The sequence below is a fragment of the Rhinoraja longicauda genome, chromosome 21 (genome assembly GCF_053455715.1).
Source record: "Rhinoraja longicauda isolate Sanriku21f chromosome 21, sRhiLon1.1, whole genome shotgun sequence".
In the NCBI taxonomy this organism is placed as follows: domain Eukaryota; kingdom Metazoa; phylum Chordata; class Chondrichthyes; order Rajiformes; family Arhynchobatidae; genus Rhinoraja; species Rhinoraja longicauda.
In genome coordinates, this window is record NC_135973.1 from 36,283,364 (window position 1) to 36,309,742 (window position 26,379).

General features: G+C 39.4%; 1 protein-coding gene across 1 annotated transcript in view; it reads left to right on the plus strand.

Annotated features, from left to right (window-relative positions):
- The window catches only part of nomo (nodal modulator), a 75,480-nt gene that overhangs the window by 40,984 nt on the left and 8,117 nt on the right, over positions 1-26,379 (plus strand). The window contains exons 18-30 of the mRNA XM_078418356.1: positions 71-166; positions 3,661-3,870; positions 5,205-5,287; positions 7,382-7,541; positions 12,563-12,689; positions 13,907-14,020; positions 16,069-16,196; positions 17,282-17,423; positions 19,306-19,389; positions 20,139-20,249; positions 20,685-20,786; positions 20,912-21,031; positions 23,433-23,525. Coding sequence (XP_078274482.1) covers positions 71-166; positions 3,661-3,870; positions 5,205-5,287; positions 7,382-7,541; positions 12,563-12,689; positions 13,907-14,020; positions 16,069-16,196; positions 17,282-17,423; positions 19,306-19,389; positions 20,139-20,249; positions 20,685-20,786; positions 20,912-21,031; positions 23,433-23,525 — 1,570 coding nt within the window. The remainder of the gene's footprint in view (positions 1-70; positions 167-3,660; positions 3,871-5,204; positions 5,288-7,381; positions 7,542-12,562; positions 12,690-13,906; positions 14,021-16,068; positions 16,197-17,281; positions 17,424-19,305; positions 19,390-20,138; positions 20,250-20,684; positions 20,787-20,911; positions 21,032-23,432; positions 23,526-26,379) is intronic.

The following is a 26,379-nucleotide window of genomic DNA, read 5'->3' on the forward strand; positions in this document are numbered from 1 at the left end:
AATGCAAAACCAATGTATTTAAGTTTTGTCATTCATTCTCAAGAGTATCACTCTACTATTTATTTATTAGAGCGGCACCCACCATTTTAACCTTAACAGCCACTCGACATCATGCCCTGGGAGCTGTTGTGACAGATAAATTAACCGATGTCACAGTTACCATCAGGTAAGAGCAGCCAAAGTTAAATCTTATTCATTCATTTGCTGTTCTAGTTTTGTGTTAGAAAATATATTTTCTTTCATTGGAAAAAGTAATATTGGATTTTCTTTCGAGGATTTTACGACCTTGTAGTTACATTGTGGGCAATGTTATTGCTTGGTGCACAATGATTTGTGTTCTTTTAATCTTTTCTCATGTGCCAAATTTGTGTGTATTTTAGATCTGCTAACATAATGAGCACACATAAATATTGACTGAAATGCGTATGACGAAAATGTATTATCAAATGTTGCTTGCCTGGAATATTGGAATTCTCTGTGTGTAGTCATCAATTGGTCTATAGTAGTATCAAAAGATGACTCATAAACTTCACAGGTGGACTGCCAGTGATGAGCCTTATCAGTAAAGCCCACAAACTGATATTGAAAGAGGCGTTGCAGGATGATAGGTGAAGAAAGCTCTTAGCTCCTGGCTTTCATCAGTTAGGGAATTGAGTATACAACGTGGGACATTATGTTACAGTTGTACAAGGTGTTAGTTAGTAAGACCACATTTGGAGTATTGTGTTCAGTTTTGATCAGCCTATTCTAGGCAGATGCCGTTATGTTTTAAAGAATATGAGGATGTTGTCAGGAAGGCCTGAACTGTAGGGAGATGAGTAAGGTAGAACTTTATTCCTCGCAGTGCAGGAGACTGAGGAGTGATGTTATAGAGAAGAATAAAATCATGAGGGCAATTGATAGGGTGGATCTTTTCCAAGGGTGGGGGAATCGAAAACCAGAGGACACGGATTTAAGGTGAGAGGGGAAGAGCTTCATCATGAAGTGCTTCGAGAGACAGGTGATGGTGCACATTAACTTCAACCTCCCAGCCAGCCTTGATCCACTGCGGTTTGTTCCTCCCTGCTCCCATCCAGCTGAAGGTATAGAAGTTACAGGGGCGGCACGGTGGTGCAGCGGTAGAGTTGCTGCCTTACAGCGAATGCAGCGCCAGAGACTCAGGTTCGATCCTGACTACGGGCGCCGTCTGTACGGAGTTTGTACGTTCTCCCCGTGACCTGCGTGGGTTTTCTCCGAGATCTTCGGTTTCCTCCCACACTCCAAAGACGTACAGGTATGTAGGTTAATTGGCTGGGCAAGTGTAAAAATTGTCCCTAGTGGGTGTAGGATAGTGTTAGTGTGCGGGGATCGCTGGGCGGCACGGACCCGGTGGGCTGAAGGGCCTGTTTCTGCTCTGTATCTCTAAATCTAAAAAAAAAGATTGAAAGCGTGTAACTCAGGAAAAGCTTCTTCCCCTCTGTTATAAGGCTCCTGATCCATAAGCTAAGATACTGTCTGATTCTACTACACCATTGCAGATGACACCAGCAATCTTGGTATCATTCTCTAACTTAATAACCCATCCATCTAAATTTACTTCCAAATTATTTATATATATCAGAAACACAGAGGTCTCAACACAGATACCTGCTGTGCTCCACTGGTCACAGACCTCCATAATATCATCCTTCCACTGCACCATCTCTTCTTTCCGTAAAACAGTTCTCAGTCCAAGTCACTGTTAATTTGTTCATCTTAATCTTTTGGATCAGTCTACCAGTGGGGACTTTATCAATTCCCTTACTAAAATCCATGCAGACAACATCTACTGTCCTATCCTCATCGCTCACCTTCGTCATCTCAAAAAAACTCGATCAGGTTAGTAAGACGTGACCTGCCATGTACAAAGGCAAGCTGACTGTCCCTAATTAACTAATTCTCTTCCAAATGGGAGCAAATCCTACCTGTAAGAATCCTCTCCAATAGCTTTCCTACCACTGACGTGAGGAGTTCACTGGCCTATAATTCCTTGGATTCTCTCTACTTCCCTTAAACCTAGGAACAACATTAGTAACTTTCCAGTTCTCCGGGACCTCGTTGGTGGCCTGAGACGATGAAAAGATCTTTATCAAGGCTCTTGCAATCTGCTCTCTTTGCCTCTATCAACAACCTTCTTAATCACAAACTGTCCTAGTATTTTAGTATTGTCCACATTGATCTCACTAACCTCCATGTCCTTCTCTTTGGAGAATACAGATGCAAAGTATTTGTTTGGTACCGTGCCTACATTCCCCGACTCCGTGCACAGATTCCTTTCCTTATCCTTGAGCAGTCTGACTTTCTCCTAGATTACCCTTTTGTTTTTAATGTAGATATAAAAAGCTTTGGAGTTTTCTTTAATCTGACTCACCACAGCCATTTTGTAACCCCATTTGCCCCTTCCATTTGCCCCTTCCATTTGCCCGTATGAGTTTTTTTGTTCCTTGCTTTATATTTCTCACAGGCCCTGTCTGATTTTAAATACTTAAACTTTGCATAAGCATCCTTTTTATTTTTGACCAAATGTCCAGCCTCTTTAATCACCTGAGGTTTCCTCACTTTGCCACCCTAATGGGATGGCACCCTTTGCCAACCTTACTGGAACTGCCTTTAAACAATTTCCACATGTCAGATGTGTCTTTGCCCAATAGCAACTGCTCACAATTTATTCTCCTGTTGTAATTTGTCTTACTCCAATTTAACACCTTCCCGCAAGGTCCAGACCTATCCCTGTCCCAAGGTCAAAATAATCTTAAAAATTTGCGGAGTTGTGATCAGCAAAATACTCTTCCACTGAATATTAATCACCGGGTCTGGCTTGTTTCCCAACACAAGGTACAGTATGTTCCCTTCTCAGTTTATACAATGCACATACTGTTTGAGGAAACCCTGTTAGATACACCTAACAGATTCTGCCCCGTCAGCTTTTAGCACTGAGCTAGTTTCAGTCTATACTGGGAAAGTTAAAAGTCCACATGAAAACAATCCTGTCGTTTTAGCATTTTATTTTATCTGTCTACATATCTGTTCCTCTATCTCTTTCTGGCAATTGGGTTCAATCCACCGTTCTTATTTTTGAGTTCTACCCAGATGAATCCTCCAGGATGTCCTCTCTGAGAGCTGCTGGAGCGTTCTCCAGATGTTAGTCTTGTAACTTAACGACCATATTACCCTGTCTGCTCGATTTTGATATTGACGTTGGTCTAATGAGTGACTATGGCTTTTTCTTAAATTAATGCATTGGAAATGAAAACAATCGTTGGATATATACGATTGGTTAATATTGTTTGAAAAAAAATAGACAGGTTATGATGTTTTAAGAGTGCAATGTGTACCAAATTTATGGCGTAGAAATATTTAGAATTATGTCCGTTTGGCAATTTGTAACCTTTGTTAGTTAAGAGGGTGCAGAATGTATCCACTTGACTGAAAGAATGCTATCTATATTCTTGATTACCATTTTTGATGCGTGAGGGATTCCTTAGATCACCGAGACTCCTCTAAATTTGGAATATTTGGTGATATGGAGGTTCTTTAGTAAACCTACTCTGATTCTGCAAATACAACATTTCTTTTAAATAATTCTTAATGCGCATAATTTCTGCCTGCTTCATTACTGTTCTTCTTTCCTCCCCTGCCCAGATCTTCGATTGACAGTGAACCTGCATTAGTCTTGGGACCTTTGAAGTCACTTCAGGAACTGCGACAGGAACAACAGTTGGCAGAAATAGAAGCCCGGAGACTTGAGCGGGAAAAGAAGGCCCAAAAGGAAGTGGAGAGAGAGCCACCGGCTCAGGAGATTGTGGAGGAGCTCGAGGGACCATTTGTTTATGAATTCTCCTATTGGGCAAGGTAGGCTTTTGTAGAGATTAATAATCCATAATTACATTTAGTATTTTTTTTTTTGATTTGTACACAGCACTGTAAAGTATTAGAAAAGGAGAAAAAAGAAACGCATTTCTTATTTTGCATTGAAAATGTGAACATTTGTTTTGAAAAAAATCATTTGGCTGGGATTTCATTTTTAGAAGATGAATATAAATGACTTGGAAATCATGTCCATTGTATGCACTGTAAGCATTAAGGCATCCCTCTCCATCCGAAGTAGGATGTTTAACTATGATTTATGAGCACCATTTTGTCAATTTATTAAGTCAAACATCTTATCGGATTTTAGTCAGATTCTTTGGATGTCTTCCATTTATTGCACTCGATTCTATTAAGTTGTCTGGGAGAAACAATCTTGTCTTTATAAAATAAATTGCTTCTTCAGATTTATTCCAGAAATAGGAAAAAAAACACCATCTGGATTGCTTACAAAGCAAAAGCAAAGCATATTTTCGAATATGCAGTGCTTTAACCTTAAAGTATTTTGTTATATATTTATCTAATTTGATGAAGAATTTTCTTTGTTCTTTGAAGCTTTGATGATGAATTTTGAAAACCCAGTGAAGTGTTTCTTTTGAATATTTTCAGTGAATGAGTATTGAATGTGTTAAAAAGAAATCCAAATTTAAATTATTGCCTCAACATTAAAGGATATAAGTGAAGTTCTGTTTCTTCAGACCATTTTATTTTAGGCACATCATGAAGATAGCCTACCTTTTATATATTTTTTCCTTTATTCATTTTCTTGGTATGTTGACGATCCCTAATTGGCACATGTGAAGGTGATTGTTAGCTACCCCCTTCAAACAATGCAATAAGGTGGCAATTGTATACTTGAATACTTGCTCGGCCTATCTCACTGATCAGCTCAGGGTCAACCAGATTGCTGTAGGTCTGATCTCACATGTTAACCAGATCAGGCATGGGTGGCAGTTCCCCTTCCTTGAAAGACTTTTGAATCAGTTGGATTTTTATGACATTCCTTTAGTTTTGTGCCCATTGAGTATCTACCCAATTTATTTCTACATCATGTGGTATGGATTGATCATAAGTATGCTGTTTTGAAATGATTTTAAACAATACTTTACCAACCACCTGGAAATTAGATCTTGCATTTAAAGAAAGATATACATTGTCCTTTTTCTGTGAAGATTATTTTTATGATTCTCTTTTGTTTGGCACTTACATTTTATAGTCTGTTCTATCACAAAGCTTCCATATTATTGTGGACATTATTGATAATAATATTTTTGTCAGCAGAGCCATCTAATCTTACAATCATTTGGATTTTCTTATAGAGCTGGAGAAAAGATTATAGTCACACCCTCATCTAAGGAACTTCTCTTTTATCCTCCATCAGTGGAAGCAGTTATTACTGGAGGTAACCTTTTACTTAGCTTGAAGATTAAACATTAAAGATAGAGAGAAAGTGCAGTTTAAAAAAAATCTTGTACTCAATTATTTCAATCCTCACTATCTTTTACATCTTCCTGGTAAAACATACAGGCCTCTAATCTGAAAAACGGGACTGCCATGGTCATATCTCTGCAGTGCGCTTGAAATCATTGAATTTTGTTTTAAAAATAAGTACGTGGGTAACTGTTGTCATAGGAATGGCCTGCCGCAAGAGATGTGTATGACGATGGTTGGTAGATTGTCAAAGAATAATTGTTAGAAGATCACCAAAACTCTTTCGCCAACTTAATTGGACACTCCTATATTGACAGAGGAAGGCAATAAAGCAAACAGTTAAAAAAGATCTGAGATTTTTAAACTGAAGATGTAAAGCATTTAATAGTTGAACAGTTTAAACATTTTTTTATCTGACTATTAAAGGGAGTCATCAGACATTTAGAGATCAATTGGAAAGATTTACAATTAGGATATCGAACAGTGCCTCTGAGTCAGAGGCAGAATTGTAATATAATTCTAGTTAGCTGTCTAACCATTTTATCTTTATAGGCTGTATAGATTTATACATCAGATTTAAATTAATGTGCCTATTTGTAAGCAACTAACAAACAGATTTTACTGTTCTAATTTACCATCTATCTGAAATTTGGGCAATAATGCTAACATCAGTTTTTTTCACAAAAGTTCAGCGTTACATATTTCAAATGTAATGAACTAGCACAATAAACATAATGCAGGTGGACTTGCATGCACTTTTTAGAATAAACGTTATTAGAATAATGGTATTTTAAATGATAACTTTTGTAATACTTAAGATAACATTCAAGGCATGTAATGTTATAATCGGGAAAATGGCTCAAATTTTAAATGCTGATGAAAAGATGAGGAACATGACCTTAAACATTTAATTTTAGTGCAAGTAAAGGCTAAGAAGTAAGAATTAAGGGTTGCACAGTGGCGCAGTGGCAAAGTTGCTGCTCTACAGCGCCAGAGACCCAAGTTTGATCTTGACTACGGGCTCTGTCTGTACTTCCAGTGACCACGTGGGTTTTCTCTGGGTGCTCCGGTTTCCTCCCACGTCCCAAAGACGTGCGGGTTTGTAGGTTAATTGGCTTCCTGTAAATTGTCCCTAGGGTGTAGTATGGAACTAGTATACGGATGATCATTGATCGGTATGGACTCGTTGGGCCGAAGGGCCTATTTCCACGCTGTATCTCTAAAACTAAAAGCTAAAACTAATGAATTGAAATTTCAGATTGCTATTATTCCTTCACTGACATTATTTTCTCATGCTGTACAAGTAAACAATAGTCAAACACCATTTTTGAGATGGTACATGGGCTTGTCAGTGACTTAAGAAAAACATTTACATCTTCAGTTAAAACCCTGAATACAATAATTTTGCTTATCAGAAAATCATACTTGCAACTGTTGATGTGCGTCCAAAGATTATTGCTGTAGTTTGGGCAATCTACACTCTCAGGTTTGCTGTCATGACAACACCATCTTTCCACATTTTCTTTCTGCTTTATTACTAGAAAGGAACTACCTCACATATTAATGATCAGCTATTATAATAACCGGCATTGGATTAAAATTTGCACACTGCATACATATTGGTCTGATTAAATGTAGTGTTTCAAGGTGAAGCTTTGAAAAATATTTGATTTATTCAAAGTGTGTATTGTTTATTTTGTTAATGCAATAATTTTGATCATTCATGTTTATAATATCACTCCTGCTTGACTCCAATATTGTTCTCTATCAGAATTTTTAACAGACTTATTCTAACAGTAGGTTGACCTGAATGTTTTTTTCCTAATATTATCGTGTAATATTTCATTATGCTAGGTTTTTAATTATCTTGATGAGGTAAGTGAATTGGTTGTTGGCTTTCTTAAAGCAAATAAACTTTGCATTCAGCTATAAGTATGAAAAATATTTTTTGTGTTCGTTTGGTTAATACTTTCAATAATAAAGCCTAAGAATATTTAAGAACTTTGCTTGAAGCATTTTTAATCTGGTGCTACCAATTAATGGATAATATTTTGTTATTTCTAAGAAACTTGCCCCGGAAGGTTAATTGAGATTGAGGGAAAAGCTGGCCTATTTCTGGAAGGACTGGTACACCCACCATTGGAAGGTGTTGAGATCATCATCATCATTGAGAAAGACTTAGCACCACTTCTCACTATGTTTACAAACGAAGAAGGGTCATACAGGTAATCTGAAAAATCTTAATGGAGGCAAATGTAGTCAATGTAATAAAGTTGTATTAAGTGGTGCAGCGGTAGAATTGCTGCCGTACAGCGCTTGCAGTGCCGGGTTCCATCCCAACGACGCGTGCTCTCTGTACGGAAATTGTACGTTCTCCCCATGACCGCGTGGGTTTTCTCAAGAGATCGTCGGCTTCCTCCAACACTCCAAAGACGTACAGGTTTCTATGTTATAGGCTTGGTATAAGTGTAAATTGGCCCAAGGGTGTATAGGACAGTGTTAATGTGTGGGGATCGCTGGTTGGTGCGGACTTGGTAGGCCGAAGGGCCTGTTTCTGTGCTGCATCTCTGAGCTAAACTAAACTACAGTGCTGCAGTAGAGGAGAATTCCCTTTATTTCTTTCAGTAATGCAGACTTCTAAAGAGAAACTTGAGTTGTACAAATGTTGGGGTCATGACTGAGTGCTGCATAATTTACAGTGTAAAAAACTGAAATAAATTGGATTGCATCTGCTGCACCCAGAAGTATTCAGACCCTTACACTTTACACCTTGTTGAATATTGTCATGATATCAGGACATCAATGTAATGGGTTGGTGAGTAAGTTTGCTAACGACACCAAAATTGGAGGAGTTGCAGACAGTGCGGTAGGCTTTAAAAAGATACAGCGGGATATCGATCTGCTGCAGAAAAAAAGGCAGAAGGAGTTTAACCTGAGCAGTGCAAAGAGATGTTGCACTTTGGGTAGTTGAATGTAAGGGGAAAGTATACAGTTAATGGCAAGACCCTTAACAGTGTCATTTTGCAAAGAGACCTTGGAGTCCAAGTCCATAGCTCGCTGAAGGAGGTAGCACAAGTGAATTGGGTGGTAAAGAAGGCATGTGGTATGATTGCCTTCATTGCAATGGGCATTGAATATAAGAATCATGCTGCAGCTCTATAGTACCTTTTATTAGACTGTATTTGGGCGATTACGTGCAGACAGCCAGAACCTTTCTCCCAGGGTGGAAATGTCCAACACTAGTGGGCATCGCTATAAGGTGAGAGGGGGTAGTTTAATGCAGATGTGCGGCAGGTTTTTTACACAGAGTAGTGTGAGCCTGGAACGCATTGTGGGGGGTAGTGGTGGAGGCTGTTACGATAGTGGTGTTTAAGCTTTGAGATAGGTGCATGGATGTGCAGGGAATAGAGGGATACGGATCATGTACAAGCTGGTGAGATCAATTTAACTTGGCATCATGTTCGGCATCATTTTGCCCGAAGGGCCCGTTCCAGTGCTGTACTGTTATATGTTCTATGTTAATTAATGATTTTGAATAGATATTACAGTTATTTTTTTTTAAACTGGCTGGACATTATGACATCCCAGTGAGGGAAGTGGCTTTATGGTCTTTGGATTCTCGGATTTCATAAAGACGAAGGAAGCCAGTAGAGGGCAGTGTTGATCTTTGGCTCGAGCAGAATTCTAATTCTATTTCAGTTTAAAATTGTAAGCAGTGAGATAAAATAAAATTGTACTTGTGAAAGTGCCTGTTCTATTATTATTTGAATTTCTGTAAGTCGTGTTTCTCTATGTCAGTTTAGACTGTGCTACAAAGTTGTGTTAAAAATTAAATAAGCCCTGACTCTTGAGATCCCAACTTGGTTATCGTGTTGTCTTATGCATTTTTGTGCAAAGCATTGTTTTCTTCATTATCAGTCATCTCCTTAAACTTCCTCTGCTGCCTATCCACCTTGCCTTCAACAGCAGACGTGAAGAGTTGGTTATTAAAATGAAGATCATTCATTCAGTTGTCCCCATACAGCCCTCCCTACCATATCCATAAGACTTTTCAAAAGCATCTCCTCATGATTTCAAACAAAAGCATGACTTGGTCACAGCTGGACATTAATTAGCTAGTTATTTATAATCAGAATTATTTTGAGTTGTGAATGTCAAAATAGTCTGCCATGTGTTTAAACAGGATAATTTCCATCCTTATATGCCCTCCCCCATTAAAAACCAATATAGTCTATGTAGCCCCCAAACTCTAATAAAATCGTGGCTGACCTGATCCTGGCTCCATCTCCGTTCTCTTGCCCGTTCACCATCACCCATAGTCCTTATAGAACAAAAATCTGTCCATCTTGGCTATGAGTATTTTCAATGATGCACCCTCCACAGCTCATCAAAGGAGCCAATTCAAGACCATAGAGAAGAAATTGTTTCTCATTTCGACTTAAATGGGCCATTGTTGGTTATTTGATGAGGCATTGATGAGGGTCTTTGTTTCTTCTCTAGCCACTGGGGAAGTCCCAGAGGATTGGAGAGTGGCCAGTGTTCCTTTGTTTAAGATAGGAGGTTGAGAGAATCCAGGGATCTATACCCTCACTTCTGTGTTTGAGGCTTTTAGATAGGCATATGGAATCCAGGGAAACTATTGGACAGTATGCTTTGCGATAGGATTTTTTTCAATTTGGAAGAGAATGGACTAATTAGGGATAGCCAGTGCATTTTTGTATACGGCGAGTCGTTCTCACTAACTTGATTTTTTGAGGAGGTAACATTGACGCAAAACACTGAAGTAACTCAGTAGGTCAGGTAGTATCTCTGGAAATAAGGAATAGGTGACGTTTTGGGTTGAGACCCTTCATCAGACTGAGGGGATTGTTGAAACGAGACTGTTGAAGGTAGGCCAGTGGACGCTGCATGCATACATTGTAGTAAGGCTTTTGATAAGGTCCCTCATGGTAGGCTGATCCAGAAGATTAAGATGCAAGGGATTTGTGATGATTTGGTCTTATGGATTCAGAACTGTCTTGTTCATAAAAGAATGAGGGTTGTGGTGGAAGGTAGATATTCTGGCTGAGGGTCTGTGACCAGTGGAATTTCGCAGAGATCTGAGCTGGGACCTCTGCTGTTTGAGATATATATTGGGTGTAAATGTAGATAGGTTGGTGAGTAAGTTTGCAGATGACACCAAAATTGGAGGAGTTGCAGATGCCGAGGATTGCTGTCATAATATACAATAGGATATAGGTAAACGGCATGAACAGCAGATAGAGCATAACCCAAGCAAGTGTGAGATGTTGAACTTTTGGAGATTGAACGTAAGGGAAAGAGTACACAGTTAATAACAAAACTCAATAGCATTGATGTGCAGAGGGATCTTGGAGTCCAAATTCACAGCTTACTAAAGGTGGCAGTACAAGTAGATAGGGTGGGAAATAAGGCGAATGGTATGCTTGCCTTCATTGCTATGTGATTGAATATTAGAGTCAGGAAGTCATGATGCAACTCTATAGGACTTTGTTTAGGCCGCATTTGGAGTATTGCATTCAGTTCTGGTCGCCCCATTACAGAAAAGATGTGGAGGATTTAGAGAAGGTGCAGAGGAGGTTTACGAGAACGCTGCCTGGGTTAGAGGATTTCATCTACAGGGAGAGGTTGGATAGACCTGTTTTCTCTGGAATGTCAGAGGTTGTGGGGAGACTTGATAGAGGTAAATAAAATTAAGAGAGGCATACATAGGATAAATAGAGGTAAATATGGTAGTGACGTTTAAGAGGCTTTTAGATAGGCATATATGGAAGCGCATGGAATAGAGGGGTATGGATCATATACAGGCAGATGAGATCGGCTCAATGTGGCATCATGTTCAGCACACACATTGTAGGCCTAAGGACCCATTCTTATGTGCTACTGTTCTATGTTCTAAATTCTCTTTAATATCCTCTCAGCCATCAACTATCATGTCAAACCCTCTCAGAATCTTACATGTTTCAGAAAATCTACCTCTCAGTTCACCTAATCCTAAACGTGTATAAACCCAAACCGCTTAATTTTTCCTCATAAGATTGTAAACTGCCTCCAACATAAGTATATCCTTCTTAAATAAGGAAACCAAAATGATAAGAGTATTCCTGGTGTGTTTCACTAGCAGCTTCTGCAGTTAGAGCAAGACTTTCATGCTTTTGTTCTCCATCCGCTTTTCAATAAAGACCAACATTCCATTTATCTTCCTAATTACTTGCTGTTTCTATATGCTATCCAAATCATTCCACAATGAAGCATTCTGTGGTGTTTCACCAATTTAACTATATTCTGCTTATTTATTCTTTTCATCAGAATATTGCCCTACGTCTGCCAAATTTCTGTCCACTTGCTTTGTCTATCAATATCTTTTTACAGGCATGGTGTCATCACACATTGGTTTCTTCCTTATTTTGTAACATAACTTACCAAAATACTAGATTAATCATTAACACTTACTCTCTCCATAGATGCTGCTAACCTTTCCAGTGCTTTGCTTTTATTTCAGATTTTCTGCTATTCAATAGTCAATAGACAATAGGTGCAGGAGTAGGCCATTCGTTCCTTCGAGCCAGCACCGCCATTCAATGTGATCAGTACCCCGTTCCTGCCCTCTCCCCATACCCCCTGACTCTGCTATCCTTAAGTGCTTTATCTAACTCTTTCCTAAAATAATTCCATTATTTTTGCTTTATCTTCATAAAAGTCATTAATATAAATTGTATATAGCTCACCCTCAGCACTGAGCCTTGTAGTACCACATCAGATACATCTTTCTTATCTGAAAATGACTGCTTATCTTTCTTCACTTTACTTGCTAGCTAGCCAAATGTCTGCCACACTAATATTACCCAGTGCCAAGAACTTTTCCTTTTATGTAGTTTCCTTTTATGTGGCATTTCAACAAAATGTTAAACCTCTCTTGGAACTTAAAAGTACATTACTTTTAATGTACTGGCCATATCTAGTATATTGCATCTTCTAAAAATGTATTTGTCAAAGGTGATTTCTCTTTCTAATAACATATTGACTGTATTTGGTTGCATGTATTTGATTTTACAAATGTCCTGCTGCTTAATAATGGATTCCAGCTTTTCCCAAAAACTAAATGACAGGCTAGAGTTTCTTGCTTTCTATCCATCTCCTTCTTTGAACAGGAATATTACATTTGCATTAAGGCACTTGAAGGGACACGAGTGGTTATAATCTTTATTTTTTGGGTTAAATTTTCAAGGGTTGGACCATTGCACAGAGACCAAGCGTACTCCATATCGGCTCAGAAAGAGGGTTTTGTACTGACCGCAATAGATGGAACTGTTGGTGATTTTAAAGCTTTTGCACTAGCAGGAATAACTTTTGAGGTATGATAAATATGAATTCCTGTGAAATAATTAATGGAGTACTTTGATATTTGTGTATTTTTAGTTTGTAACTAACTTTATGGAAGCTGCTGATCAATGTGTTTTGGCACTTGCACCAATAAATATGGTTGCATGGCACGTGGCTTCTTAGAGAGTTAAATGTATAGGACCATATGGGGGCCAATAGTCATATTTTCCTTCCTTTCAGTACAAAAGCGTTTGACGGTACTGGGCCTGTACTTGTTGGAATTTAGAAGAATGAGGGGGGACCTCATTGAAACGTACAGAATGGTGAAAGACGGATAGAGTGGATGTGGAGAGGATGTTTCCACTAGGGGGAGAGTCTAGGACAAGAGGTCGTAGCCTCAGAATTAAAGGACGTTCTTTTAGGAAGGAGATGAGGAGGAATTTATTTAGTTAGTGGCGAATCTGTGGAATTCTTTGCCACAGAAGGCTGTGGAGGCCAAGTCAGTGGATATATTTAAGGCAGAGATAGATAGATTCTTGATTAGTACAGGTGTCAGAGGTTATGGGGAGAAAGCAGGAGAATGGGGTTAGGAGGGAGAGATAGATTAGCCATCTACTCCGATTGAATGGCGGTGTATAGGCCGAATGGCCTAATTCTGCTCCTATCACTTAGCATCATATGAAAAGCATATTTTAAAAATCTCGAATTCTTCCAAATGTCTGTTTTCACAATTCAAAATTTTAAATCACTAGCATTATATTTAATGGGTTAATTTAGTATTCACCACAGGTTTTTAGGGGTTGCATTCTAAATTGCTAAATGTTGAGATATATATTTCCTTAAGTCTGTTGAGGATTAGTATTTAAGCCATGGGTTGTACTGGCATTAACTTTATCGAATTGATGTGTCTGTTTGGCTTACTGGTAACTGTAAATCTGCAAGTAATTCAATAGTTGAGAATCAGCTTGGGATATAAACTCTTAAGATTATTTGCAGTGGGTGCTTTCATGTCAAATTCTCAGAGCTTGCATTTTAAAATCTTAATACCCACATATACTGTATCATCCCTTAAAATGGATATGACTTATATACGTTTTGTTAACGGAATAAACCTCTGCATTGATGCACGATTATGATGCGGTTATAAAGTTCATCATGTATGAATGTTTGATGTAATGGTATTTGTGTAATTGTGAATGTTGACTTCTCTTTTTAAAAGTGTATATTAAAAGTGTATATTTGTAAACAGATACAAACTGAAGATCTTCATCCCCTTGCTGGAGTCCTTTTGTCTCTTAGTGGAGGACAGTTCCGCTCTAATCTACTCACACAAGAAAATGGCATGCTGACTTTTGCAAACCTGGTAATGATTCATTCATAAAAATGTTAATTCATTGAACAAATCTTAACTATAGTTGGAGACTTTGCTGTTAATTTTGTTTTGTGGAGAGGTTTTCTACTTTTGGTGCCAGAGTTGGCATTTGGAGATTCCAGATAATTTAAAGCAAGCAGCGGGTGCATAGCAAAGATTCTTTTAGTCTGCCATGACAGCAACGCTGCCCTAGGAAGAACACACAGTGGTACGTACACCAGAGTGATATCATTTTCACCTTATGTTCTGACTGCCTGATTCCTTCATTATAAATAGTTCTGTTTTGCAAGCTGAAGAACTGAGTTGAGATTGCTTTGGTTAACTTCGGTTGGAAATCTTGCAACTGGGAGTGGGGGAAAATTGTGTTGACAATAATTCAGATAGTTAAATAAAACCTAGCAAATTTTATTACCAAGTCTTTTTTAAATGTACTCAATAGACAATAGACAATAGGTGCAGGAGGAGCACTTCGAGCCAGCACCGCCATTCAATGTGATCATGGCTGATCATTCTCAATCAGTACCCCGTTCCTGCCTTCTCCCCATACCCCCTGACTCCGCTATCCTTAAGAGCTCTATCCAGCTCTCTCTTGAATGCATTCAGAGAATTGGCCTCCACTGCCTTCTGAGGCAGAGTATTCCACAGATTCACAACTCTCTGACTGAAAAAGTTTTTCCTCATCTCAGTTCTAAATGGCCTACCCCTTATTCTTAAACTGTGGCCCCTTGTTCTGGACTCCCCCAACATTGGGAACATGTTTCCTGCCTCTAACGTGTCCAACCCCTTAATAATCTTATACGTTTCGATAAGATCTCCTCTCATCCTTCTAATTCCAGTGTATACAAGCCTAGTCGCTCCAGTCTTTCAACATATGATAGTCCCGCCATTCCGGGAATTAACCTAGTAAACCTACGCTGCACGCCCTCAATAGCAAGAATATCCTTCCTCAAATTTGGAGACCAAAACTGCACACAGTACTCCAGGTGCGGTCTCACTAGGGCCCTGTACAACTGCAGAAGGACCTCTTTGCTCCTAAACTCAACTCCTCTTGTTATGAAGGCCAACATTCCATTGGCTTTCTTCACTGCCTGCTGTACCTGCATGCTTCCTTTCAGTGACTGATGCACTAGGACACCCAGATCTCGTTGTACGTCCCCTGTTCCTAACTTGACACCATTCAGATAATACTCTGCCTTCCTATTCTTACCACCAAAGTGGATAACCTCACACTTATCCACATTAAACTGCATCTGCCATGCATCCGCCCACTCACACAACCTGTCCAAGTCACCCTGCAACCTCATAGCATCTTCCTCACAGTTCACACTACCACCCAGCTTTGTATTATCTGCAAATTTGCTAAGGGTACTTTTAATCCCTTCATCCAAGTCATTAATGTATATTGTAAATAGCTGCGGTCCCAGCACCGAGCCTTGCGGTACCCCACTAGTTACTGCCTGCCATTCTGAAAGGGACCCATTTATCCCCACTCTTTGCTTTCTGTCTGTCAACCAATTTTCTATCCATGTCAGTACCCTACCTCCAATACCATGTGCTCTAATTTTGCCCACTATTCTCCTATGTGGAACCTTGTCAAAGGCTTTCTGAAAGTCAATGTACACCACATCCACTGGCTCTCCCCTGTCAATTTTCCTGGTTACATCCTCAAAGAATTCCAGAAGATTAGTCAAGCATGATTTCCCCTTCGTAAATCCATGCTGACTCGGAACAATCCTGTTACTACTATCCAAATGCTCCGCAATTTCGTCTTTTATGATTGACTTCAGCATCTTCCCCACCACTGATGTCAGACTAACTGGTCTATAATTTCCCGTTTTCTCTCTCCCTCCTTTCTTAAAAAGTGGGACATCATTAGCTACCCTCCAATCCACTCGTAAATATCAGTTTGTAATTTAGCTCTAAACTGTTAAACAAATGAAAAAGCATCTCTTTATAAGTATGAGGCCAGAATTGCATTCTTTGAACTTTGTTCATCAGAGCATTAAGTAACTTTGTGCTGTGTTTATATTGGGTTGCAGAGTCCTGGTCAGTATTATTTCAAACCCATGATGAAGGAGTTTCGATTTGAACCTGCATCCCAAATGATCGAAGTGCAAGAAGGACAATCTCTAAGAATCCAAGTTACAGGCTATCGGACAGCTTACAGGTGTGTGTGTGGGGTTAGATCTGATCTGCTTTTTGTGCACAAATATAACGCACGGATTCTGGAATGGAAAACGTATGTAGCTGTTTTATAATCATGACAATGGAACAGCTCTTTGTGAAAGTAATTATGGCGTTATGTTCATTATTGTAAATTGCAATGTTTCAATTCAGAATAAAGTAAAACTGTAACATGCTATGAATGAATATTTGAGGGAAATGTCACTAATAAAGCAAATTCAATTTACTGATTAACAGAATGGTGAAAGTGATAGTTACAAGCAATAAACTAATAGTGCATTTATAGAGAACTCATTTAATGCTTCATGTTTGAATGACTGCAAATTCTACTTTAGTGTGTGTTAAAACTTTAAATAAGCTTCAAAAATGGATTGTAAATCCATTCTGCTATAGCTGAACTGAAGTGGAACATTTTTAAATGTGAAACTTGGAATCAGTGAGTGTGTGCTTATCACTGAGGTGCATTTTCTTTTATTCATATGGGATAAATCCCCAGTGCTCCGATTTTCATTGCAATTTCAACAGCCTGGTTTAGAGGAAATAGTGGCATATCTCAGTGAACCACCACAGACCAGTAGCTCACTGAATGCTGCCCCATGCAGGATGCTGTGATGTCTATGGTTCTGACTGAGTGAAATATTAGCCCGCTGGATTGAAAGGGAGGAACACATTAAGCTGTTGTCATGAGCTTTTTAGCCGTTACCATCAGAGGAGCCCAGGGAAATTTTGTTTAGTCAAGAAAGTGACAAAAAAATGAGAGACGTTTTAAAAACATCTGGATTTCTTGGAAACCTGAATTCAGTGCAGCTGCAAGATAAATAAATTGTCTCTACCGTCCACTACTTTTGTATTTGTAGTGTTGATGTTTTTCAAGTGTTCTCTGATAAAACATACACTCCCTGAATATTGCAAATTATGAGCTTCAATGGTGAATCTTGAAAGCTGGTAATTTACCAACTTAACCAGCCTTGCCCCCTCAACTGTCTTTGATTATTACAAGGCTTACATTTTTGGGAAGGACATTTAACCTTAAAAGTCTAAAATGTATGTTCTATCTTTAAACAAAAGCTGCTATGGCACAGTATCGTCACTGAATGGGGAGCCGGAACAAGGAGTTGCAGTGGAGGCTCTTGGTCAAAAGGATTGTAGTATTTATGGAGAGGATACAGTGACCGATGAAGAAGGAAAGTTTCGCCTCCGTGGTCTTCTGGTAATGAATAACAATTTAATTTTCATGGATTTAATTATAAACATATTAAATGGAGCATACCCATGCACTATTAACAGCCAGAATGTGTTCCTGGGAACAAGGGTGCTGCTGGAATCAATGCTAAAAAGGGCCCTGTAGCTTTACAAACTTTCAGATGCATTACTAACAGCCGTTGTGTCAGGAGGTGTTGTGAATCCCTGCTCTCTGTAATGGGAACATGGTTGATGCCACGTGGTTTGTTTTAAAGTAGAGAAATCAAGACTGAACAGCGGCTGTCACTGAGGGCTGATGTTGGACAGGTTGAGTGTGCAGTGTGGCTGCTTAGCAAGGGACTGGAGTCACCTCCTGGCCGGCACGACAAGTGAGGGATATGCTAGCGTCTGGCATCCCCTATTGAGAGGCTGCACAGATCCTGTGCGCTTTGTCATCATCTTGTGTTTAATGTGATAGAACTTGGTATCTCCCCCTGTCTTTGCATGGCTCATCCCAGTCCAGAGATTTCCTTGTGGTAACAAGTTCAGTGGCACGTGTGGAAAGGAGACTGTTGGTCCCCAGCAACGTCCTGCTCTTACTATGCCGATTATCATGCAGCCCTGAGCTCCACATTGCAGTGCTGAGCAAGCGCATTGCCCAGCCTTGCCTGTCTGATAGCCGCCCTCAGGCATTTGTACCTGTGACTGTTGAGGTTCCAGGACCAAGAGCATGATAATCATTACTCTTTGGGATAGCGCTAAACAGGATTCGAATCACTGTTTAAAAAAAAGACACAAAGTGCTGGAATAACAGTGGGTTAGGCAGCATCCCTGGGCACGGATACGTGACATTTTGGGTGAGGACTCTTCTTCAGCCATTTTGGATCACATCTCTTCTTTGAGTCACCGTTGCTCAATCAGTAGTGTATGGCCTAAATTCACATACAGTGATAAAAAACATAAAGTTTGCTAACTTTCTTTTATGGAGATCATCTTTGCAATTGACATATTCAAATGAGGCCAGTGCAAAATACTGCCATTCCCCCAGTGATCTCTAGTAAGTATTCATCTTACATACATTAATACATAAATACATTACATACATCTCTATTAATACATTGATAGAGTTTGGGATCTTTCTTAATATCCATGCTCATCATGCCAGCCAGGATCAGCACACACTGCCTTTTAATACATCCTCAGCAAATTGTAGTTTCCATGAACATAGTAGGAAACATAGTACAAACTGATCAGGCATGACTGACTAAATATTTTGTGAACAATATTAGATTGTCAACAGCAAATTACATCAATGTATTTATAGGTACCTATGCCAAAATTCTATTAATCTAATTAGAGCTAAAAAGCACTTTATTTTCTTGTTAAAATTACTGATCACAACTATTAAAAAATAGGAAGGAACTGCAGGTGCTGGTTTAAACCGAAGAGATGCACAAAATGCTGGAGTAACTCAGCGGGACAGGCAACATTTCTGGATAGGAATGGGTGACGTTTCGGGTCGAGACCCTTCTTTAGGCCCCTTTGTCACCCATTCCAGAAGGAGATGCTGCCTCTCCCACTGAGTTACTCCAGCATTAAGAAATACTGTCAGGCCATTTTGCTTTGCTTCCATCATTGTGATGGCTGGGCGGAGTGGACTCGGTGGGCTGAAGGGCCTGCTTTCCGCACTGCATCTGTAAAGTCTCATTGCAGAGGGTACTTGAATGAGCCATTGTGCATTGAGCCTAAGTGTGACTACCTCTAACATTTGCAAATCTCACATGTAAATACGTTGATCAACAGTACGTGATCAATTAATTGGAATTCTTCATTAGTACATCAATTTCTAATTCTCAGTTTCATTGGGCTTAACAGAAAGCTGATTATTTTTTCTGTTTTCTTGTTTATAGCCAAGCTGTGTATATCACATCCAGTTGAAAGTTGAAGGCAATGACCACATAGAAAGGGCTCTACCACAATACCGTGCCATACAGGTTAGTTGAATGTGGAATTTCTTAGCTGAGATTTTGCTATCAGCTTCAAGGTGATCTAGAAGAAAATGAACTGTGAAAATCTTTCATTTCAGCATGCAGATTTTCCTTTTCCTGTCATTAATTTGATGCTGGAGTCAGCTGAGCAGCTGACACATCGAAGAATTCTCACTTAGAGGAGACTGTATCATGCATATTGTAGAATTTTACTGAAAGCAGGGTAAAGATTGAGATCTAAATATGAGATTAAGATGGAGGCTGAGCATGAGCAAATTTTAACAAGTGTATGCTGAGGAATTATATAGCAATTTTCTTGTAAAGACTTGCCGTAGAGTTTAAGGAACATACATCTACAAGGTGGTAGACACTCTAAAGTTGAGGATAGCAACTAGTTTTAAGGTTTAGAGTCTAGTTTAGATTAGAAATACAGCGCGGAAACAGGCCCTTCGGCCCATTGGGTCCGCCCCGATTAGCGATCTCTGCGCACTAACGCTATCCTACACACTAGGGACAATTTACATTTATACCAAGCCAATTAACCTACAAACCTGTACGTCTTTGGACTGTGGGAGGAAACCAGAGATCCCGGAGAAACCCCACGCAGGTCATGGGGAGAACGTACAAACTCCATACTCTTGTTCAAGTATCCAACATCTGCTGTCTCTATTTTCCTTACCACCTCAGTATGGTTAGTAATCTGGTAACACTAAAAATCTAATTTGTCTAATCTTTTTGAATATTTTTTTGGACAGGTTGAGAGCAGCGATATTGATGGCGTGAATATTCTAGCATTCCGGCAAATTAATCAGTTTGATTTAAGTGGTAATATTATCACTTCACCAGAACATCTTTCCACTTTGCGGGTAAGTCTCACTGGTTCATTTGCAAAAGTGGTTACCATCTGTCTCTTTCTTTCTCCTGCCCTCTATTTCTGGATCTCAATCAGTTATGGGAATAACCCGAGCACATATTTTCTTTGTCAAAGATGCTTTTTAATGTCTTTAGAGATGAGAGGTGAAGAAATAATGACTGTGTGGCAGTTTTATCTCCTGCTTCCCTTTGGCGAAGCGTCTAATTTAGTTTGCAGTTCACTGCAGCAGTGATACTGAGTGTGGAGCATGGTCGCAAATCCCTGATGGCCATAATTATACTGTTGTAAAACTGCTACTGGCTGACAAGTAACGTTGTGAACTTATTAGGATTTCATAATTTGTAATAAGATTATGGATGCAAAATATTTGTTACCTCATTTTTTTTTAAATCAAAAGGGTTAAAATACTTATGTTTGACTTATTTAGGTTGTGCTGTATAAAAGTGAAAACTTGGACAACCCCATTCAGACTGTGTCACTGGGACAGTCCCTTTTTTTCCACTTCCCACCGCTGTTAAGAGATGGAGAGGTAAAAGATACTTCATTCTGCAGAATTAATAAAATTGCGTAAATGCGCAAAATAGTTTTTGTTGGCTGAATAAAGATTTTATTTCATGAATGGAAAGGTATAACCTGCTTTGTTAATTCATACAGAATTATGTCGTGGTGCTGGAGTCGACATTGCCCAAATCACTCTTTGAGTACAGCTTACCCCAGATATCCTTCAGTGCAACAGGCTACCACAAGCATGTTACCTTTTTGTTCGCTCCTTCGGTAAGTAAATTAAAACTATTTTGAGATTTCGATCATAATGCTGTGTGAGGTAACCTATTTATCTGCTGTAGCATCCTTACAATTGAGAAATGCTGAACATGTAATCTGATGAGAAATCTCTGACTTTGTCATTCTTTTGATAAATTATACTTCATCAAAGATAAAATTAATTGAATATATAATATTGGAACTTTACTGATCGGTAAGTTTTTCTCCTGATAGATGCTGCACTTCTTCACCCTTTTAGATTTCTGGCTAAAACCTTCTGGAAATCAAAATCCTAAATTGTACAATTTATCTACACCATGTCTGTTGTTACCTAATTAACTTTAGGCTCACTATATAGACTTAATAAACTTACCAAAAGTTGCTTATTAAGCAGACTGCTTTTTTTTATCAGTTGGCATGCTGACAGGAATTCATTTATGCTATTTGACTATAAACATTTAGTCTCATTGCAGAAGTTAATCAAATTTAGGATGGCTTTATACTACTGCTTTCCTGTTGACATAAAGCATTGTAGGAGGTGCAGCACAAATTAGCATGGTAACAAGAAGATTGTCAAGCACGATAAAGCTGTGTCTGTTCAAGTAATTACGAATCAACAAAATCCGAAGGTAGACACCAAATGCTGGAGTAACTCATCGGGCCAGGCAGCATCTCTGGATGGATGGAATAGATGACGTTTCGGGTCGAGACGTTACGTGAATGCCCCCGGGGGGGTTTCATAGGAGCCGAATGGGACAGAGTCAAGGAAATGCAAGGAGAGTTGACTGCAAACTTGGTCGAAGAGAAATGTTTAAGGATAGGAAACGGAGGCACGATTCCAGAATCTTAAACTTTAACATTTGAGACACGGCTGTCAATACTGTAGAATGTACAAGTGACAGAAAAGGAAGGGTATAGAATTGAAACCTGTCTGATTATGCTGGAGGTTTCCAGCATTTTCTGTTTTTATTTTAGATTTCCAGCAAATGCAGTTAATTTGAGTTTCAAGGGTACGAAATTCTGGGGGTTGAAGGTGTGGAGGAGTTTGGGAGAGGGAGGGAGTGGAGGCATCCAAACAGATAAGACATTTTTGAATGTTCAGAGCAGGAGAAGCCATTCACTCTTTCAATCTGTCTCCATTAAATTGGAGCTCACTATAACTCCATTGAATCAGTGTTAGTTAATGGTCTTTGATCATTGCGCATTGAAATTTGTGGTGAGGCCAAAGTTAATGATTTTTCCTGGGAAGCTGTCAAAAGGCAATTATTTCCAGCCTTCGCTGCTAAAATGAAACACTAAAAATAAACCTTAAATATATGTCAACATATTTGCGTTACCATGTATTAGAATCTTTTATTCATTTAAACAATCACCTTTAACTATGAATGTAATTGGTTTTAAATAATCTACTTTGTTGTATCAAACATCATCAAAAATTATATATAGACAATTCCCAACGTGCCCTTATGTTGCATTGTGCCAGGGGGCTGAATTTGCAGAATATTATGCAACTATTATTTATTTATTCAACCAGAAAGTTTGTTTGATGTATCGTTTAGTGTGATTTAGTTTGGAAGCAGTAGGAATATTCCATCTGAGAGTAATCGGGCTAAACAATTTTGTAATTGTGAGAGAGATCTAAATTTGTATTTACAATTATTGAAATTAAATGAAGGCATTGTACTCTGATATGAATTTTTATGAAAGTCAAATAAACTAATTTGAGTAAATATTACACAAATATGTTTGATTTTATGATGCTGTCTGTAATTTGTACTAAACATTTCCAATTCAGGCAGCTCTCTAAGAAAGTTCTGAACAGCCATTTATGTCATCCTTGTGTTTGTGGTGAGGGATGGGTGGAAGGGGAGGGTTATGGATCAAGCTTATGAGTCAGTAAAGAAAAAGTCACTCAACTTTTTAGTTCATATATTCATGTCTAAAACAAACACACGTACAAGTACACATACAAGGCAGACACAAAATGCTGGAGTAACAGCGGGTCAGGCAGCATCTCTGGAGAGAAGGAATCGGTGACGTTTTGGGTCGAGGCCCTTCTTCAGACACATACAAGATATTTTTTGCAACATCACAAACCTATCATTGCATTTAATTGAAAATAATTCTATTGCCATCTCTTTATGTGGTATTTCTACCACCATTGCAGCAAATTATGTTTGGAAAAATGGCACTGTGGTCTTGAAAAGTATCACGACAGGATGACTGATCAATAGAGGCGTTTGAAGAAGGGCCTCGACCCGAAAGGTCATCCATTCCTTCTACTCAGAGATGCTGCCCGTCCTGCTGAAATACTCCAGCATTTTGTGTCTATCTTTGGTGTGAACCAGTATCTGCAATTCCTTCCTGCACACTAGAGGATGAAAGCTCATTTTGCTGTGTTGTTCTTTTCCAGAGAAAACTGCCGGAGCAGGATGTTGCCCAGGGATCATACATTGCTTTGCCCCTCACTCTGCTTCTGCTGTTGGCTGGTTATAATCACGAAAAGGTAAGCTTCTGTTTCAAGGACTTCATTATAAATGAGAAGTGTGCAGCACACAGGCCTTTTATTGCAAGTTTTATGAGAAACAAAAAATATTTTAAAAAAAAAAAATGTGCTGAAAATTAAAAACAGCTGTCTAGCCAATTATGAAAACTCAAGACCAATGATGCAAATAGCAATTCACGTTTGATGCAAAAAATAATCAGATCCAATTACGAGTCGTTCGAACTAACACAGAAAACAAGGGCACAGATAAGCCTTTCACTGGAGGTTCAAAATTAGAATATTTTGAGTGGTATTTCAGTGAGCTATTTTTGGAGATCAGCAGGCAAGTGCATGGGTCATTGAATCAGCCTTTTCGTGTTGCAGTCTCTATTTTAAATATCTCTCCTTTTTTATTTTCAGTGGTTCTTCACTCTTAAGATTAACTTCAAGGTTGCCCAATTATATTTGTTAAGTGTGTCATTTATTTAAACCATTTCAATGGAAGGTTTATTTTATCGATAATCTAACAACAATATTGTTACATATGAAGTTGTGGCATGCCAAACTGCTGAGTTTGACCATGATTGCATCAGGTTGGATTTATGTCTGTTACTGAGTGATTAGGATGGGAAAAAACCCCCAAATATATTGAAATTAATTTCACAAACTTTTTATTTAAAGATAATAGACATAATAATAATAATAATAATAATAATGGTACAGGAACAATGTTTGTGCCGAATATTGTGCCAGGTTAATCTGATCTCATCCGCCTGTACATGATCCATATCCACCACTGCTGGCAATCTATTATAGACACCCACTACTCTTGTAAACTTGCCCCGCACATCTTCATTAAACGTTCCCTCTTCCATCTTATGCCCTTGTGTTGGACATTTCCAGCCTGGGTAAAAGGTCCTGACAATTTACCCTATCTATGCCTCTCATAATTTTATATACTTCTGTCAAATTGCCCCTCTACCTTCGATGTTCCACAGAAAACAATCCGTCTGTCCACCCTCTCCCTGTATCTGCGACATGCTTATCCAGGCAGCATGCTGGTTAATCATCTCTACACCTTCTCCAAAGCCTCCTATATCTTTCCGGAAACGGGCACCAGAACTGCATGCACTACTCCAAATGCGGACCAACCAAAGTCCTATTGAGCTGTAACATGACTTCTCGACTCTTATATTCAGGCACTCTTATATTCCCGACTCTTATATAGCAATGAAGGCAGGCATACAATATGCCTTCTTTACCACCCCATCCACCTGCTGCCATCTTGAGTGAGCTATGAACCCGGAATCCAAGATCCCTCTGCACATCAATGCTACTCAAGGTTTTGCCAATAACTATATACCTTCCCCTTGCAGTCAACATCCCAGAATTCAACATTTTTCAATGTTCCCTGGATTCAGGATCAGTTCCTGTGGATAGGAGGGTAGCTAATGTTATCCCACTTTTTAAGAAAGGAGTTTAGTTTAGAGATACAGCGAGGAAACAGGGCCTTTCGGCCCACCGGGGCCTCGCTGACCAACGATCCCCGCACATTAACACTACCCTATACCCACTAGGGACAATTTTTACATTTACCAAGCCAATTAACCTGCATAACTGTATGTCTTTGGAGTGTGGGAGGAAACCGAAGATCTCGGAGAAAACCACGCAGGTCACGGGGAGAACGTACAAACTCCATACAGACCGCACCCTTAGTCGGGATCGAACCCGGGTCTCCGGCGCTGCATTCGCTGTAAGGCAGCAACTCTACCGCTGAGCCACCATGCCGCCCTGAGGAAGGGGGAGAGAAAACAGGGAACTATAGACCAGTTAGCCTGACATCAATGGTGGGGAAGATGCTGGAGTCAATTATAAAAGATGAAATAGCGGTACATTTGGATAGCAATAACAGGATCGTTCCGAGTCAGCATGGATTTACGAAGGGGAACTCATGCTTGATTAATCTTCTGGAATTTTTTGAGGATGCAACCAGGAAAATGGACAAGGGAGAGCCAGTGGATGAAGTGTACCTGGACTTTCAGAAAGCCTTTGATAAGGTCCCGCATAGGAGATTAGTGGGCAAGATTGGAGCACATGGTGTTGGGGGTAGGGTACTGACATGGATAGAAAATTGGTTGGCAGACAGGAAACAAATAGTAGGGATTAACGCGTCCCTTTCAGAATGGCAGGCAGTGACTAGTGGGGTACCGCAAGGCTCAGGTGCTGGGACCGCAGCTATTTACAATATACATTATTGATTTAGATGAAGGGATTAAAAGTGACATTAGCAAATTTGCGGATGACACAAAGCTGGGTGGCAGTGTAAACTGCGAGGAAGATGCTATGAGGTTGCAGGGTGACTTGGACAGGTTGTGTGAGTGGGCGGATGCATGGCAGATGCAGTTTAATGTGGGTAAATGTGAGGTTATCCACTTTGGTGGCAAGAATAGGAAGGCAGATTATTATCTGAATGGTGTCAAATTAGGAAAAGGGGAAGTACAATGAGATCTGGGTGTCCCACATCAGTCACTGAAAGTAAGCATGCAGGTACAGCAGGCAGTGAAGAAAGTTAATGGTATGTTGGCCTTCTTAACAAGAGGAGTTGAGTATAGGAGCATAGAGGTCCTTCTGCAGTTGTACAGGGCCCTGGTGAGACCACACCTGGAGTATTGTGTGCAGTTTTGGTCTCCAAATCTGAGGAAGGACATTCTTGCTATTGAGGGCATGCAGCGTAGGTTCACAGGTTAATTCCCGAAATGGCGGGACTGTTGTATGTTGAAAGACTGGAGCGACTAGGCTTATATACACTGGAATTTAGAAGGATGAAAGGGGATCTTATTGAAACATATAAGATTATTAAGGGATTGGACATGCT